Raw genomic sequence first — 17,347 nt, forward strand, 5'->3', positions numbered from 1 at the left:
GGCTGAGGCCCCTTTACCTTCTCGCAGCTCCGCTCCGGCCGGCCGGCCGGGAGGCGCGGCCCTTCCGCACAGCCCGCGGGGCCGCTGCAGGTTTGGGCTAGTCCGGGGCGGGGTCTGGGAGCGCCTGAAAGTGGGGACGAGGGCGGGGACGCGGACCCAGCCTTAAAGGCCCGGACCGGCCCTAAGGCGCCTCGACAGCCGCCGGCCGCCCGGGGCGGCCCCGAGAAGCGCGCACGGCGCGGGTCCCCTCGCCCGAGCCGCCATGGGCCGCTACCGCATCCGGGTGGCCACCGGAGACTCGATCTTCGCCGGGTCGCTCAACAGCGTGCAGCTGGGGCTGGTCGGGGCGCGCGGGGAGACGGAGCTGGAGCTGCAGCTGCGGCCGGCGCGGGGCCAGGTCAGCGGGCGGCGCGGGGCCAGACCCCCCCCTCCCCGGCCGGGACGCGGGGGGCTGGCGAGGGGCGGGGTCCGGGGGCCAAACGGCAGCAGGACCTTGCCAGGCGTTGGGACGGCGGCGGCGCCCGGGCCAGGAGAGGATGGGGGTGGGGGGCACGGCCCGGGCTGGGAGCGACCTGCTTCTCCCTTCGCGACGGCCCTCCTCGCAGCCTCCAACTCCTCCTCCTCCAAATGACCCTAGTGTCAATACAGGATGACGGGTCAAACGGGAAGCTCCCGAGAGCGCGCGGGCGCGGGAGAGCTCAGTTAAAGGACCCACGGAGGGGAGGATGCTCAGACCTCACGTCTCTGCGGGCCGCGCGCCGGGCTCCCTCTTCCTCCCGGTGCGACGGGGCGGCTGAGACCCACCGCGCGGGTGTCAGGAACAGGGAAGGACGGAGGCTGTCTTTGGAGGTCTTGACAACGGAGGCTCCACGAAGAGCCCTCTCCTCTCCCGTCCCCATCGCACGTCTGGCCCCCAACCCCCACCCTGGCAAAAACGCCCCCCCCCCCAGGACCCTGCTATTGAGTCTCCGGATTCTGGTCCCACAGGAGGAGGAGTTCGGGCTTGACGCTCCCAAGGACTTGGGGCCGCTGCAGTTCGTCAAGCTGCGCAAACACCACTCCCTGGTGGACGACGCGTGGTTCTGCGACCGCATCACGGTGCAGGGCCCTGGAGCCGGCGAGGAGGTCGCCTTCCCCTGCTACCGCTGGGTGCAGGGGGACGGCGTACTGTGCCTGCCCGAGGGCACCGGTGAGGGGCAGGGTCGGGAGACGGGGCGCAGGCCCTGGGGAAGGGAGGAGGGGCGAGGTCTGAGAAAGATCAAAGGGGCTTGAAAAAAAGTGGGTGTTCAGCAGGTTAAATGCAGAGAAGGCAGGAAATGGGAAAAAGTTATAAAGTGCCAAATTTATACACAGAATAAAAAGGCTGCACGTGGGGCCGGACTGGGACACTTTGTGTAGGTCCCACCCTCCAAGAAGGTGAGGACAAGCAGGGGGCTTGCAGCAAGGCTGGAAAACATAAGAACTGGGGGGAGGGGGGGTGAGCTCCATAGGGGGTCTTGGAGAGTTAGGGCAGGACAGGTAAGGGTGGCACACGGACTAGGGATGGGAGCGACCCCCCCAGAGGAGACAGCAAAGGGAAACAATAAACGGTCTGACATGGAGGAGTTCCTGTCGTGGCTCAGTGGTTAACGTACCCGACTAGGACCCATGAGAACGCGGGTTCAATCCCTGGCCTCACTCAGCGGGTTAAAGATGTGGCGTTGCCATGAGCTGTGGTGTGGTTTACAGATGTGCCTCGGATCTGGCGTTGCTGTGGCTGTGGCGTAGGCCGGTGGCTGCAGCTCCGATTGGACCCCTGGCCTGGGAACCTCCATATGCTGTGGGTACGGCCCTAACAAGGACAAAACAAAACCAAAAAAACTTGGAGAGCTGGTTTGGTTGGAAGAACATGGAAGGAGACTGTGAGGGGCAGGAGCCCGCCAACAGCGGGTGCGGATGAACAGGAGGACAGCAAATACAGAATTTGTTACAGTGGGAAATGAGGAGAGCTGGTGGCGGAGGCAAATGAACTCTACCACTTTGAGCCGGGTGAGCACAGTACAAACAAGAGCAGGAACAAATCGATCATATACACTCTGCAGCTAAGTCTCAGCAAAGGGAAGTCAGGGGACAAAGCAAATACAGCTCTTCCTCAAAGCCTCTTGTGGGCGGGTAAGGTGTGGCAGGTGGGGGCTCAAGACACGTGAAATGAACCAAAGCAAAATACAGGAGAAAATAACTGTGGGCACATGGGTGATGGAGATTTTATCACCTTAATTAGGGGGATTTTTCCAACCATAAATATCGATGACATTGGATCAGGGAGGGAAAAGAGGAGTTAAGAGACCAGGAAGGGTGTATAACCCCGGAGATGGCTGTCTCAAGGCAAGAGAGGAGCGCCAAGGCTGGGGAAAGCCGGAGGGCAAAGCTGGCAAAGATTAATGTGTCTGGGGAACCGATGGAGCGAGGCAAGGCCAGAGGTGAAAGCAACAGAGCGTGACTGACCACAAGGCCTGTGACCACGGAAAGGAAGAGGAGGACAAGGAGGGGAGTGCCCAGGACCTCACAAACTGTGGCCAATCGTCTTGATGTCTCCCCAGCCCGCCTGGCAGGAGACAATGCACTGGACGTGTTCCAGAAGCATCGAGAAAAGGAACTGAAAGAAAGACGTCAGATATACTGGTAACCACCAACATGCAGGGCCTCTCAGCTGTTCCCCCCCACACACCACCCTCCCTGACCCGGCCCCCATCACTGACCTGGACACTCTCCCTGAAGCCTTGTCCCCATGTCCTAGCTGGGCCACCTGGAAGGAAGGGTTACCCCAGACAATAGCTGCAGGCTGTGAGGATGACCTACCTCCAAACGTGAGATTCCATGAGGAGAAGAGGAGAGACTTTGAGTGGACACTGAAGGCAGGGTGAGGACAAGCCTGGGGCTCAGAGTGGGAAAAGGGCTGGGAGACCCACGTGGTGGTACGTGGGGAGGGGCTGAGGGACCAGCGAGTGAGTTCGTGCCTCCCCACCTCCTAGGGCTCTGGAGATGGTCCTCAAGCGTGTCTACACCCTCCTGAGCTCCTGGAACCACCTGGAGGATTTTGATAACATCTTCTGGGGCCAGAAGAGCACCCTGGCTGGTCAGTCGCCCCCCAGGTCTCTATAACCCTTGATGGCCCCTTCTGATGACCCGCCCGTCACACTCCACAGTCCCTTGCGATCACCCCCCCGATGAGAACATATCACCCACAGGCCCCGCGATGAAAAGGCAGGGGCTGGACATGGGGAGGTCACGTGCCTGGATCGCTGGGGAAGGGCCTGGAGGAGGAATATCCCGACCGTGTAAACATGCTCCCTACACGCCACCCCGACCCCACAGAGCAGGTTCGCCAGCACTGGCAGGAGGATGAACTCTTTGGCTACCAGTTCCTCAATGGCGCCAACCCTATGCTGTTGAGACGCTGCACCTCTCTGCCCTCCCGGCTCGTGCTGTCCTCGGGGATGGAGGCGCTACGGGCCCAGCTGGAAAAAGAACTCGAGGTACCCTCCGCCCTGTGCTGTTCTCTCCTTGGCGGCGCAGCCAGAGCAGTGAGGGGAGGGCCCAAGGATGGGGGCAGGGGAGGGAGGCTGTGCCAACCTGCCGCCTCTCGGTCCAGACTCCAGGGCTGGGAAAACCCAGAGAAGAGGAGGTCTGTAGGGGACACCAGGAGGAGCTCCCAGCGTGCAGGGGCAACGGGATGGATTCCCGGGGCACAGAAGGGGCCAGAGATGTGAGCGGGGACAATGACATTCCCTGGCTGACATCGGCACTCTGGACACGCGTGTTCCCGGGCAGGGAGAAAGGTGGGGAGACCTGCGGGGGTTGCCTGGGTGTGGAAGAGCCGAGCGGCACGGGAGGAGGACAAGCGAGGCGGGATGGGAGCACAGTGTGAGCGCTGGATGCGGCGGCGTGCGGGCAGGGGAGCCGCTGTGGGTTACCTGGCAGAGGTGAGTTTCGGACAGGGAGTGAAAAAGGGTTTGCTGAGCTGGCCACAACCAGACACAGGGAGCAGATCAAAGGGACAGTGGGGAAGGGGCCTGGCCAGCCCCACAGGGGACAGCTTGCACAGCGGCCCGAGCAGGCCCGGTTCTGAGATCAGACTCACTGCTACAATCCCTGCACGGGGCGTCTGCCCTCACTAGGCTGTTTCTTCCCCTCAAATGAGAGGACTCGGGCCGGGGGCTCAGGTTCCACCGCTAGGTCTCTGCGACGGGCAGAGGGTGGTGGCAAGAAGCGAGATAAATGTCTTTGAATGTCTGCCCCCTCCGCCCCGGCTCTCTGGGGGTTGACTTTGAACCCTAACGATGGACTGCCTTCCTCCTTTCCCCAGAATGGCTCCCTGTTCAAGGCCGATTTCACCCTCCTGGATGGAATTCCGGCCAACGTGATCCGCGGAGAGCAGCAGTACCTGGCTGCCCCCCTCGTCCTGCTGAAGATGGAGCCCAGCGGGAAGCTGCTACCCATGGTTATCCAGGTGAGGCGCCCTGGGCCCCCCCCAATGCTGGCTTTCTCTTGCCCTCGACCTCTGCTCCCCAGGACCCAGCCCACTGGGCCTGGCTCCCCAGCTCCCTCCTCAGGCAGCGTGGCCCGTCCTCATGTCCCTGTGCTTGCAGCTCCGTGTCTCCTGACTCACCCAACTGGAAGTACTCGTTCCCGAGTCATAATGGCCTTCTGGAGTCTTGTCCTAGAGCCAGTGGGTCTCAAACTTTTGGGGGCCTCAGACTCACCTAGAGGGCTTGTTAAAACACGGCTCGCTGGGTCCCCCCACCACTTCTGGGTCCGTAGGTCCGGGGTGGGGAACTGGGAACTTGCATGCCTAACAAGTTCCAAAGCGATGCTGGTGCCGCGAGTCTGGAGAAGCACTATTTGATCTCTCGGTCCCTCTGACCCGCATGACCCATCCGTCTCCTGCCCCGCTGTCCTCAGGTTAGGTAAGGAGCACGGTCAATTATCGCACAGCCCCAGCTCCCTCTTCGGATCCCCAGCGTCATTCAGGCCCCAGCACGATTCTGCCAAACCACTGTCTCCCCACTGCAGTCCCTGCTTCTCACTCCCCCGGGGTAAACCGGAGCGGCACGGTGCTCGCACGGCGCCACAGCTGGTGAGAGGCAGGGTGGCAAGGTCCTTGCTCCTCCTCCTAGATCACCACCTCCTGGACGGCAGGCACAGCGCTTACTCATCCCTGCTCCCCCAGGCGTGCTGACCGTCATGTCACACATAAAGTGACACGATGTGTGAGTTCAGCAAAGGCTTCGTTTCTTTTTCCCAGATCCAGCCTCCCAGCCACAGCTGTCCCACGCCACCCCTGTTCCTGCCCTCCGATCCTCCCCTTGCCTGGCTCCTGGCCAAGTGCTGGGTCCGAAATTCCGATTTCCAGCTGCACCAGCTCCAGTATCATCTGCTGAACACCCACCTGCTGGCTGAGGTCATTGCCGTGGCCACCATGAGGTGTCTCCCAGGGCTGCACCCTGTCTTCAAGGTACATCCTCTACTTTTCAGGTCCCACGTGGACCCCAGGGAAAGGAAACAGCCCAAGAGCAAATGATACTGCAGCAGCAACAAATACCTAGATTACTGTGGGGTAAGGAGAAGGACTGTGGGCCAGGAGGAGCTGCGGCCTCTCGGCTCTGGGGTAGCGCAGACAAGATGCAGAGCAGCGTGGTGAGCAGAATCTTGGGTTTTCCTAACGTCGTGGTGCTCCTGCACCATCACCTTCTGCTCGGCCTCTATCCACACGTAAAATCCCCCTTTATGAGTTCAGCCCTCTCCCCCTCTAGTTCCACGCCCATGGCAACGTCCTGGCAAAGCGGAGTTGTTACCACTACCCACGGGAGAGCCAAGCCAGCACATGTCCCAGAAGTCGCCTGCAGGCTCTGGGTTCAGGCTGCTGGGCTCTGAATCCTGAATCCCAGCCTCGGTACTGAGCAGATGTGAGTTGTATCCTCACGGCTAGATGGGGACACAGGCGCCCCAGTGTGGGGTTGTCAAAAGGAGCAAATGACTTCACAGTGTGACAGAAGCGAAAAGCTACAAAAAGCATTGGTTCTTAATGATTATTACTAGTATGAGCGGTTAGGCCTCAGGTGCCTTTTCACACAGACCGTGGCCTTGCCAGGACACTGAGCATCTCTCATGAGCTTTCTGAAAAGCGTGGGTCCAGTGTGAGCTGCTTTGACCTCTGACACCAGAGGTATCTCTGGCTCATTCCCTGTGTCCAGCAACAACTCAGATAAATGCCACCACTGCCTGAAACCTGGACATGAACTGGGTGAAAAGCAAGACAAAATAGTCTGAGATAAAAAGAAATGCACGTGAGGATTAGATGGCCCTTTTTTGGCTGTGTCCATGGCATGTGGAAGTTCCCAGACACGGGATCGAAGTTGAGCCACTGCAGTGAGCAACACCGCTGCAGTGATAATGCCAGACCCTTAACCAGCTGTACCTCAAGGAACTCCTAGATGGCCTTTTTTAATAGCTAAGGAAAAGCTATTTTTAAAAAAAGACTATTTAAAAACGGAGGAGGGGGAGTTTCCTGGTGGCTCAGTGAGTTAAGGATCCAGTGTTGTCGATGCTATGGCTCTGGTTACAGCTGTGATGAGGGTTCAATCACTGGCCCAGGACCTTCCGCATGCTGTGGGCTAGGCAAAAAAAAAAAAAAAGGGGGCCTAACTGGGGATGGGGGGCAATTTGACAACAGCCCCTCTGCTGCTTAAGCAGGTGGCTCAGGATGTCTCCTCTAAATTTCACTAAAGGGGAGTTCCCGTCGTGGCGCAGTGGTTAACGAATCCGACTAGGAACCATGAGGTTGCGGGTTCGGTCCCTGCCCTTGCTCAGTGGGTTAACGATCCGGCGTTGCCGTGAGCTGTGGTGTAGGTTGCAGACGCGGCTCGGATCCCGCGTTGCTGTGGCTCTGGCGTAGGCTGGTGGCTACAGCTCCGATTCAACCCCTAGCCTGGGAACCTCCATATGCCGCGGGAGCGGCCCAAGAAATAGCAACAACAACAACAAAAAAAAAAAAAAAAAAAAAAAAAAAAAAATTAAAAAAAAAAAAATAAAAATAAATTTCACTAAAGGTACACATCCCCCAAACACCCAACAATGAAGCAACTAGGGGGTGGGGGTGTGGCTTTAATAGCCAGTAGAGAGGCTGATTTAAGCTAGATGATATCTTTTTGGGGTTTTTTTTTTGTTTTGTTTTTTGTCTTTTCTGGGGCCGCTCCTGTGGCATATGGAGGTTCCCAGGCTAGGGGTCGAATCGGAGCTATAGCCGCCGGCCTATGCCAGAGCCACAGCAACGCAGGATCCAAGCCGAGTTTGCGACCTACACCACAGCTCACGGCAATGCCGGATCCTTAACCCACTGAGCGAGGCCGCAGGAATCGAACCCGAAACCTCATGGTTCCTAGTTGGATTCGTTTACCATGATGGAACTCCCATAAGCTATGATGATGTAAATGACAGAAGCACAAAAGCAAATCAAAAGAGGCTGATTCTCAAAGGCCACCTACACTCCAGGCAGAAATCCCAAAGATAAATGGTAACAGTTTCTACTCAAGGATGTCTGTGTACTACACACTCTTCACACGCCACTCGCAGGAGCATCACCACAGCCTCCTGGGGCAAATGACCCACTGTTGACAGAGGAGGTGCTACAAAGGAGATGAGACAGACCACCACTTAGAGGGTCGGTACCTTGGACAAGTGTCAGAGTGAGCGCTCAAGCCTAGATGGAAACCCAGGCCAGTCTGGCTCCGGGGCCTGACTCACCGAAGTGTAAAGAGCATGAGAGCGAGCGATCAGACATGCAGACCAGCCTGTCAAGGAAGGAAAGGAGCAAGAGGAGCGAAGGCAATGTTTCTGCAGCACCAGGATGCGGGTTCAATCCCTGGCCCGGCACCGTGGGTTAAAGGATCCTGCATCACCGCAGCTGTGGCGTAGGTCACACCTGTGGCTCAGATCCTGTCCCTGGCCTGGAGCGCCACAGGCTGAGGAGAGGCCACCGTGCTGCCTACAAGGAAGGACCCCAGCCTGTCCCCCATAAACCCTCCCCTCTAATCTCCCCCGTCCCAGCTCCTGATCCCACACATCCGCTACACTATGGAAATCAACACGCGGGCCCGGACCCAGCTCATCTCGGACGGAGGTATATTCGATAAGGTAAAGAGGGGATGGGGCGTGGCGCTGGCCAGGCAGTGATCTCCTGCCACTGTCAAGATCCCGGACCCTTAAACCTGTGAGCCTGTCCCTTTATATCCGTGTCTCTAAGGTGAAGCCCCCACATCGGAACCCCTTAGGTACTGTGCTGGCTTCTTCCTCAAGGCCTCGCATCTCTCTTGTCCCAGGCAGTGGGCACCGGTGGAGGGGGCCACGTGCACTTGCTCCGCCGGGCGATGGCTCAGCTGACCTACCGCTCCCTCTGTCCCCCTCACGATCTGGCTGACCGCGGCCTGCTGGGAACCCCAGGGGCTCACTATGCCCACGATGCTTTGCAGCTCTGGGAGATCACTGCTCGGTGGGTGCGAGCGGGAGCCGAGAACTGGAGGGGCGGGGGGAGGCAAGCCAGTGGGGCTCTGGCCTGAGGTCAGCATGGGGCAGAAGGAACATGAACATAAGGTCCCACGGGGGAGTTCCCGTCATGGCTCAGTGGTTAATGAATCCGACTAGAAACCATGAGGTTGCAGGTTCGATCCCTGGCCTCGCTCAGTAGGTTAAGGATCCAGCATTGCCGTGAGCTCTGGTGTAGGCTGCAGGCACAGCTCGGATCCCACGTTGCTGTGGCTGTGGTACAGGCCGGCACCTACGGCTCCGATTCGACCCCTAGCCTGGGAACCTCCGAGGAAGTGGCCCAAGAAATGGCAAAAAGACAAAAAAAAAAAAGAAGGTCCCACAGGAGGAGCAGAAGACTCGATCCTGGGGTGAGATGAGGAAGGTGGGGAGAAAGTGGGTCGGGTCTGAGGAGGAGGACACTGGGATGGGGCTGGAGAGCCGAAATCTAGTCCCAGTGGATGAAGAGACTGAGGGAACTGGAGGACCCAGTTTTTGTTAGTAAAAAGAGTTATCAACCATGTATAGGGTATTCCAGAACCAAAGACCCCTATTTCCTTCCTTTCTAAAGGAGTGTTTATTTTTTTGACCTTTTTAGGGCCACATCCGCGGCACATGGAGGTTCCCAGGCTAGGGGTTGAATCAAACGCCAGATCCAAGCCATGTCTGCGACCTACACCACAGCTCAAGGCAACGACGGATCCTTAGCCCACTGAGCGAGGCCAGGGATGGAACCTGCATCCTCATGGGTACTAGTTAGATGCGTTTCCACTGCGCCATGACGGGAACTCCCTCAACTAGTGTTTAGAAAGAGCTAAGGGATGTGCCAGAGGGCGAGTCTTGTCAGCTGTGTCCTCAGGCACAGTGAGCGTCGGGCTGGCCAGAGACCGAGGCAAAGTGCGGAGGTCAGAGGCCAGAGCCCTCTCCTCTCAGGAAGCTCACCTGCTTGATCCTGGGGGCAGGTACGTGGAGGGGATTGTCCAGCTCTTCTACCACGGGGACGATGTCGTCAAAGAGGACCCTGAGCTGCAGGCCTGGTGTCGGGAGATCACTGAGGTGGGGCTGTGCCAGGCCCAGGACCGAGGTAAGACCCCTCCCCAGAGACAGGAGCTCCTTGGACCCTCTGCCCAGAGCCCCTTCCCAGCCCTGCCTGTCAGGGGTCAGGACGGCAACGCTTCACCGCGTTCCCGTCTCCAGGCACACCTCCTAAGACTCAGGACGAGTCGAGAGAGCCCTCCTCGGAGACCCTGGCCATCCACCTTCCACCCTGACCGCCTAACCTGCCATAGCACGGGGCCCAACAGGGCCAGAACTTCAGCCAGCGAGGGATCTGCCCGGGCGGGTGATCTCCTCGCCCGGCTGTCCAGTCCTGCTTGAGGATATAGACGGGAAGAGAGGGCCACTAAGTGCTGTGCGCATGCCGTCTGTCTTCCCTCTCCGGCCCGCTACTGTCCAGCACACACACAGGAAGTCCGGGCACAGGGCACACCGACCACAGGGCCACTAAGTGCTGTGCGCATGCCGTCTGTCTTCCCTCTCCGGCCCGCTACTGTCCAGCACACACACAGGAAGTCCGGGCACAGGGCACACCGACCACAGGGCAAGGTCCTTGCCAGGTGCCAACTCAGTCAGTGCTCCAGGTGCTCTGGCTCAACCCTGAACGCCCTGGCCCCTGGGGCTCCCATTTCTTTGGCCACTGCGGCCTTGCCCCCCCGGGGCCCCAATGCTGCTAGGACCAGCCACTCCCTTTACCACCCCCTGCAACAAACAGCCTTTCTCCAGCTCGCCCTGAGCTCATCCTCCTCCAACACACGTGGGCCGGCCTGGACGGCCCCACGTTGCCCTCCAGTCCCCGCCCGTCACACTTCACACCAACACCTCTGCCCCTGTGTGGGACACCTACGAATGTTTACTGGGGAGCCGCTGCGGCCAGCCCCTGGGGACTCAGTGAGCAGTAAATCAGCACTCCCACTCCGGAGGGAGCGGCCCCCTGGGGAATCTGTGGCCGCCCCTGCCCCCCACTTCCAGGAGTACACTGTCGCTACTTGTCTCGTGAGTCCTGGGGGCCCCACGTGCTCCCAGAAGCCCCTCCCTCCTCTCCGAGGCCAGCTTCTCCCCAACCAGGATCCAACCTTGACAGTAAAAACAAACACCTGCCACCTGCGTGTTAGCCTGACCCTCCCCCAGTGCCTCGCAGCCAGCCTCCCTCCGCTCCCCCGCGGTTCTCACAGCGCACCTTTGCCTCATTTTCCCCAACAGACTTTTTAGAGAAAACTGTGTGAACATTTTAAAAAGTCTGAGATTAGCCGTCAGGAACTCCGGTTCAAGGTCAGCCTCTGCCTTTGCCCAGCTGTGCGATCCTAACAAGTGGTTTAGCATCTCTGGTCTTGGATTTCTTTTTCTTTTCTTTTTTTTGGCCACCCTGAGGCATATGGAGGTCCCCGGCCAGGGATCAGATCCGAGTCACAGATGTGAGTGACGCTGCAGCTGCCGCAGCGCTAAATCCTATAACACGCTATGCTGGGCTGGGGATCTAATCGGCGTCCTGGCTGCCGTAGAGACGCCACCAATCCCAGTGGACCACAGTAGGAACTCCTGATTTTTGTTTAATCTATAAAAAGGCAGTGATTATATCTGTTTCACCTCCCTAACAGGGTTGCTGGGTCTCTGAGCCCCCAACTTCAACTGTAAACCAAGTGACCAGACATAATCCATTATGGAAAGCCTCTCTTGGCTGTGACATTATGAATCTAGGACCTCTCTCCTCCTTCACATTATACCTCAGACATCTGTTAATTCCCTGCTTGGATTAGGCGGAAGTATCCCTAAATTCCTTTTTTTTTTTTTTAAAAAAAAGATTTTTATTTTTTCCTTTATAGTTGGTTATACTCACCCCTGAATTCTCAACCACTTTTTGACAGAGGATATTTAATCACTCTGACTTTTTCAGCCCCCAACCCTGCTATAGTAACAGTTATTATGTATGGAGCTTGTGTCCCATATCAGGGGATTATCTCATTTATAGAGTAGGTATCACCCACCTATATATACACATATACATATATATACACACACACATATACGTATATATGTATACACACACATATACATATATATGTATACACACTCATATACGTATATATGTATACACACACATATACGTATATATATATACATATACGTATATATGTATACATATATACATATATACATTTTTTTGTTTTGTTTTGTCTTTTTGCCATTTCTTGGGCCGCTTCTGCAGCATATGGAGGTTGCCAGGCTAGAGGTCGAATCAGAGCTGTAGCCGCCAGCCTATTCCAGAGCCAGAGCAACACCAGATCTGAGCCCCATCTGCAACCTACACCACAGCTCAGGGCAACGCTGGATCCTTAACCCACTGAGCAAGGGCAGGGATCGAACCCGCAACCTCATGGTTCTTAGTCGGATTCGTTAACCACGGAGCCACGACGGGAACTCTGACCCACCCATTTTATAGGTGGAGAAGTCGAGGTTCAGAGAGGTGAAGTAATTGGCCTAAGGTACTCCAAATATATTGCTTGAGCCTGAATTGAAACCCATGTCTGATGCAAATATATTTGAATCAATGAACAACTAAACATCCATCAACGCCAAAATGTAGACCTTCCAAGATACTGGCCTTTATTTCTCTCCTCTCAGGCTGCAGCCTCGAAATCCTATTCTTTCCTGCCCAGGTTTCCCTGTGTCCCTCCAGTCCCAGAACCAACTCTGCCATTTCCTTACCATGTGCGTCTTCACGTGCACCGCTCAGCACGGGGCCATCAACCAGGGCCAGGTATGGACAGCTGAAAGCCCAGGTCCCCGAAGGCAAGTGTCTGGACCTTGGGAGGCCTAAGGGAGAGGTGGGGGTTCAAACACTAAGTAGCAGGATCCTAGGGGTGCAGTTTCTTCCCCCAGCTGGACTGGTACGCCTGGGTCCCTAATGCCCCCTGCACGATGCGGATGCCCCCACCCACCACCAAGGAAGACGTGACAATGGCCACAGTGATGGGCTCGCTACCTGATGTCCGACAGGCCTGTCTTCAAATGGCCATCACATGGCATCTGGGTCGCCGCCAGCCAGACATGGTAAGAGAGGACGCTGGGGAAAGGGAAACGACAGTTGGAAGGGAAACATCAGGGTGACAGGCTAGGCTCCAGGCCTGTCTGCCTTCCGACCTGAAGCTGACTGACCCTTTGTTCCTTCATAGGTGCCTCTGGGGCATCACAAAGAAATGTATTTCTCAAGCCCCAAGGCCAAGGCTGTACTAAACCAATTCCAAAGAGATTTGGAAAACTTGGAAAAGGCTATTACAGCCCGCAATGAGCAACTTAACCTGCCCTATGAATACCTGAGGCCCAGCCTCATAGAGAACAGCGTTACCATCTGAGCTCGAAGGCACCTCCAGCAGGAAGATTGCAGATCAGCTCTGGGACCGACACTTGCACCTTGAGTTTCAAGGTTTCTTACAACTCTGCTGCTGCAGCTCCATTTCCTCCCCCAATGAAACACCCTATATCTGTATCCCACGAGCTCAGGAGGCAGGTGGCAAAGCTTTTCTGTAAAGGTCCTGATAATATTATAGGCTTTGCAGGCCACACAGTCAGTGTTGAAACCACTCAGCTCTCCTGTTGTAGCACAAAAGCAGCCACCGGCAAGATGTAAATGAATGTGACCCATGTTCCAATAAAACTTTATTTATGGACAGTGAAATAGGAACTGCCTGTGTCATAAAACATCCTTCTTCTTTTGGTTTAGTAAACCATCTTAAAATGCAGAAAAACAGGAGTACCCGTCGTGGCGCAGCGGAAACAAATCCGACTAGGAACCATGAGGTTGCGGGTTCGATCCCTGCCCTTGCTCAGTGGGTTAAGGATCCAGCATTGCTGTGAGCTGTGGTGTAGGTCACAGACATGGCTCGGATCTGACATTGCCGTGGCTCTGGCATAGGCTGGCAGCAATAGCTCCCATTAGACCCCTAGCCTGAGAACCTCCATATGCTGCGGGTGCAGCCCTAAATGGACAAAATACAAAAATAAACATAAAAATAAATAAAATAAAATGCAGAAAAACAAAAACCTGTGCCTTTGCTAAATGGAAGCACAGGCTGCAGGCTGGATTTGGCCCTCAAGGGCGGTATCTGCCCAAGGGTGACCTGCAGGAGCCTGAGGAATTGACTGTACTTGCAAAACATCCAGAGAATGCTGGGCGGCTGGGTTGGAGACAGGGAAGGTTTCTTGGAGAAGCTCAACCAATTCTCCTTTCCCAGGAGCTTGACTTCATGCTTGGTGACCAGCTCAAAAATTCCTGACTCTTCTTTTTTTTTTTGCCTTTTTTGCCATTTCTTGGGCCGCTCTCGCAGCATATGGAGGTTCCCAGGCTAGGGGTCTAATCGGAGCTGTAGCCGCCATCCTACACCAGAGCCACAGCAACGCAGGATCCGAGCCACGTCTGCAACCTACACCACAGCTCTCGGCAACGCCGGATCCTTAACCCACTGAGTGAGGCCAGGGATCGAACCCGCAACCTCATGGTTCCTAGTCGGATTTGTTAACCACTGCGCCATGACGGGAACTCCTCCTGACTCTTCTTTGGCAGCTTTCCTTCCTCCCCTTCATCTCCTATTCACACACCTACCCCCAAAGTCCCTGAACGAGAATGGTGCTCCCAAGGCAGAATAAAAACCTTCACCGCACAAGGGCTTCCCCCCATACAGTCTCAAACAAAAGAGACACAATTCACGTCTGAAGGTCATTTGCCAGCCTCTGCAGTACCCCAGGGCCTCTATTTTTCCCACGTTGCAAGTTCTCTGTCATGACCCTTCTAAGAACAATATGCACAAAATACATGGAAAAATAACACAAATGTATGCTAACCACTGACAGTGTTTGGCTCTGGGGTCTTGGGATCAAAATGACCCTTCTCAATTATGCTAAGATCACCGTCCTGACTAGAATGCATATGACAAGCTCAGCGCAAAACTGTGTTCTTCAAACACCACTATTGCCCTGAATAATATTACGGATCATCGTCTTTCACCAGCAAAGTATACAAACTTATCCTTTGGAGAATATGATCTATTCATAGTTTCAAAATCTTGTGCCTTGCCTTGCTCAAAGGATTTATGATCCGTTTTCTTAGTTTACGGCAGGGAAGCAAAGCGACATTTTTGTGGACTTACTCCTTGCTCCAGCACATCTGGCAGGACCACTCACCTTAACAACTTGTTCACTGAGTCTGCTTTCCCTGGACTTTTCCTAACGCCCGTATTTTTCCTGGACTTGGCATCCAAAACGCTTCAGTAGTCCATGCTTGGTAACAAAACGCTACCTAAGTATTTCCAGCGCCAAGAACCCTCAGCAATCTTAAGGCGCTCTTGCCACAGCAAGTAGGCTTGGGCTTGGGAGGGGGCTCCTGCCTCCTTTTCCTGGGTCAGGACGTCTATTTTAAAAGGTAGGGATGCGTAGAGAGGAGATACAGAGGTTCTCCCTCCGTTTAAATCTCTGTCTCTACTTACCACGCCCCCTTCAGGATACCACCCGTGACTATGGTATCTGAAAGAAAAATCAGATAACTTCAGTCCTCTGCCCCTAAGAGCCCATCGCCAAGGTCACCTGGGTCTCCGGCAGAGCTTAAACTCTTTCCCGAGGCCGAGCTACGGCTTCCTCCTCTTCATTTGCTGTGCCAGCTTTGGTCACGTGACACGATAGCCCCTCCCATTCATCCTGGAGAGGCGGGGGGGACGCCAAGAAGACGGGGGCCTTTACTCCAGCCTACTCTCACTTCAGCTACGTAGGGGTCAACAGAGGATTCCTAAAGGGCTGCTACGGTTCCAGACACACCGTCTGTTCCCGCCAAAGTCCGGGGGGATCCGGAAGCGCCAACATTCTCCGCTTGGCGCCCCCCACACACACCCAAGATGGTTGGATCCTGAGGCCCCGCCCCCTCAGCCGCCCTACCTGCTCTCGGTCCTCTGCGGCGCGAGCCCCCAAGTCCTGCTCGCTTTCCCCCAGCTCATCGGCCTCCTCCTGCCGCCTTTCTACCTGGCCCACCTCTAGGCGATCCCCGACTCCCTTCTTCATGGCGTCGCTTCTGTGCTGTGGGCCCAAGCTGGCCGCCTGCGGCATCGTCCTTAGCGCCTGGGGAGTGATCATGTTGGTGAGGGGACTGCCCGGCGAGAACCGGAGAGAGGGCCTGAGGGGCCCTGTTGCTGGAGGGCTGGAGGCTAGGAGACTTCAGGCCTTGGAAAGCAGCAGGCAGGCTGGAGGGGGTGGTTGATTAGCCGCTGGAGAACGAGAAAGAACTGAATTGAAAAATGGAGAACTGGGAGGGGGGAAAGGGGCGAGGGGAGCTGGAGCTTGGAATGGGAGCCGGGGATGGTACATTTGGAGACCCCTCAGGGTAAGAAGAAGAGCTGGGTTCTTGAGAGATCCTTGAGCTGAATGGAGGGCATTGGGAAAGGGAGCGCTTGGTCCCGAGAGGGGTAGCTGGGCCTTGTTTCTCGCCCCACTTGAGGAAGAAATATGGAGAAGTGCCGATTCCCCTTGACCTCCTCCGCGCTGTCCCATGATAATGACGCCTCCAGAGAGAAGGATAATCTGGGTCCCTCACTCTTCCTGCCCTTGCCCCAGCAAAGTCTTCTTTATGTCACACTCACACCCTATTCCGGGTGACTGGAGCCCAAATCCGGCAACAACCATCCCTAATCCCAGGTCGTTTTGGTAATTCCCAAACCCAGATGTTGTGGCAACATTCAAAGTGGGAGGAGTTTAGGCGGTGACCCGTCAGGTACCTGAGGTTCAACAAGCTACCCTTTTCCTTTTTTCAGATAATGCTCGGAATCTTTTTCAATGTCCACTCTGCTGTGCTCATTGAAGACGTTCCTTTCACGGAGAAAGATTTTGAGTAAGTGGAGAGGCGGCAGCGGAAATGGTCAGAATTATGGGTGGGGAAACTGCAGAAAGTGGGATGCTTGGGGCCAGGAGGCCAGGGAACTGGGTGCGGAGAGTTGCTCTCTTTGGCACACAGGAGCAGTTTTGGGTCAGACCTCAGCGACCATACTAAACCCACCACTTTGGGGCGGCTTCTTTAGTTAGGCATTTTATTTTTCTGGGCCTCCGTCCACCTCTGCAAAGTGGATACTATACTAGAACTCACCCCATAGGGTTATGAAGATTGAAAAAGATAACACACGTAAAATCTTTTAGAACGGTACCTGGCACATAGTGCTCAGTAAATGTTGGCTGCTCTTAATGTTTCTGACATTTCTCTACCTAATCCCACCCCTAGGAATGGCCCCCAGGACATATACAAGCTCTACGAGCAAGTCAGCTACAACTGTTTCATCGCCGCGGGCCTTTACCTTCTCCTCGGAGGCTTCTCTTTCTGCCAAGTTCGGCTCAATAAGCGCAAGGAATATATGGTGCGCTAGAGCACCACTGCGTTTCCCCGCTCCAGCCCCCTCTTCTATTTAAAGACCACCCGGTCAACCCCGCCCCCGCCCCGCCCCGCCCATTCTGGAGCCCTCTGCGGACTGGGTTTCCCTGGCTAGAGATGGAATCCCTTGTTCACCAACCTCGGGAGACTGCCCCCAGTGGAGGGAGGCTAGGGCTGGCCGTCCCCTATCCCTCTGGCCCTCTTGCCATGTCCGGTTCCACAATAAAAGAGAAACTGCTCTCTGAAGCCTCCTGTGTATGCTTGGGCTGGGGGGCGGGCACCGGGGCGGGAGATCTGCCTCCAAATAGGGAGTCCGACCCCTCGACGGAAGTG

General features: G+C 55.9%; 2 protein-coding genes and 1 long non-coding RNA gene across 5 annotated transcripts in view; 2 read left to right on the top strand and 1 right to left on the bottom strand.

Moving 5' to 3' along the window:
• Window positions 1-873, bottom strand: part of LOC110256106 — an 87,519-nt gene extending 86,646 nt beyond the window's left edge. The window contains exons 1-2 of the long non-coding RNA XR_002337351.1: window positions 736-873; window positions 18-633 (exon numbers count right to left, since the gene is read on the bottom strand). This is a non-coding gene — a long non-coding RNA (uncharacterized LOC110256106). The remainder of the gene's footprint in view (window positions 1-17; window positions 634-735) is intronic.
• On the top strand, window positions 245-13,297 carry ALOX12 (arachidonate 12-lipoxygenase, 12S type). Of its 3 annotated transcripts, XM_003483092.4 has the most exons (14): window positions 245-397; window positions 988-1,189; window positions 2,580-2,661; window positions 2,777-2,899; window positions 3,012-3,115; window positions 3,355-3,515; window positions 4,346-4,489; window positions 5,285-5,494; window positions 8,086-8,172; window positions 8,358-8,527; window positions 9,522-9,643; window positions 12,273-12,373; window positions 12,496-12,666; window positions 12,789-13,297. In XM_003483092.4, exons 1-14 carry the CDS (start codon window positions 263-265, stop codon window positions 12,966-12,968), a joined length of 1,992 nt encoding a protein of 663 aa, XP_003483140.1. In that variant the 5' UTR covers window positions 245-262; the 3' UTR covers window positions 12,969-13,297. The 3 variants fall into 3 exon arrangements, with proteins under 3 accessions (XP_003483140.1, XP_020923459.1, XP_020923460.1); XM_021067800.1 differs by lacking the exon at window positions 245-397 and having other exon boundaries at window positions 597-1,189; XM_021067801.1 differs by lacking the exons at window positions 245-397; window positions 12,273-12,373; window positions 12,496-12,666; window positions 12,789-13,297 and adding an exon at window positions 9,757-9,864 and having other exon boundaries at window positions 597-1,189.
• On the top strand, window positions 15,287-17,260 carry RNASEK (ribonuclease K; the record flags this gene model as incomplete). Its single annotated transcript, XM_003358238.4, has 3 exons — window positions 15,287-15,736; window positions 16,407-16,483; window positions 16,868-17,260. Coding segments are annotated over 3 exons (669 nt in total), but the record flags the coding sequence as incomplete, so codon positions are not given.

The sequence above is a fragment of the Sus scrofa genome, chromosome 12 (genome assembly GCF_000003025.6).
Source record: "Sus scrofa isolate TJ Tabasco breed Duroc chromosome 12, Sscrofa11.1, whole genome shotgun sequence".
In the NCBI taxonomy this organism is placed as follows: domain Eukaryota; kingdom Metazoa; phylum Chordata; class Mammalia; order Artiodactyla; family Suidae; genus Sus; species Sus scrofa.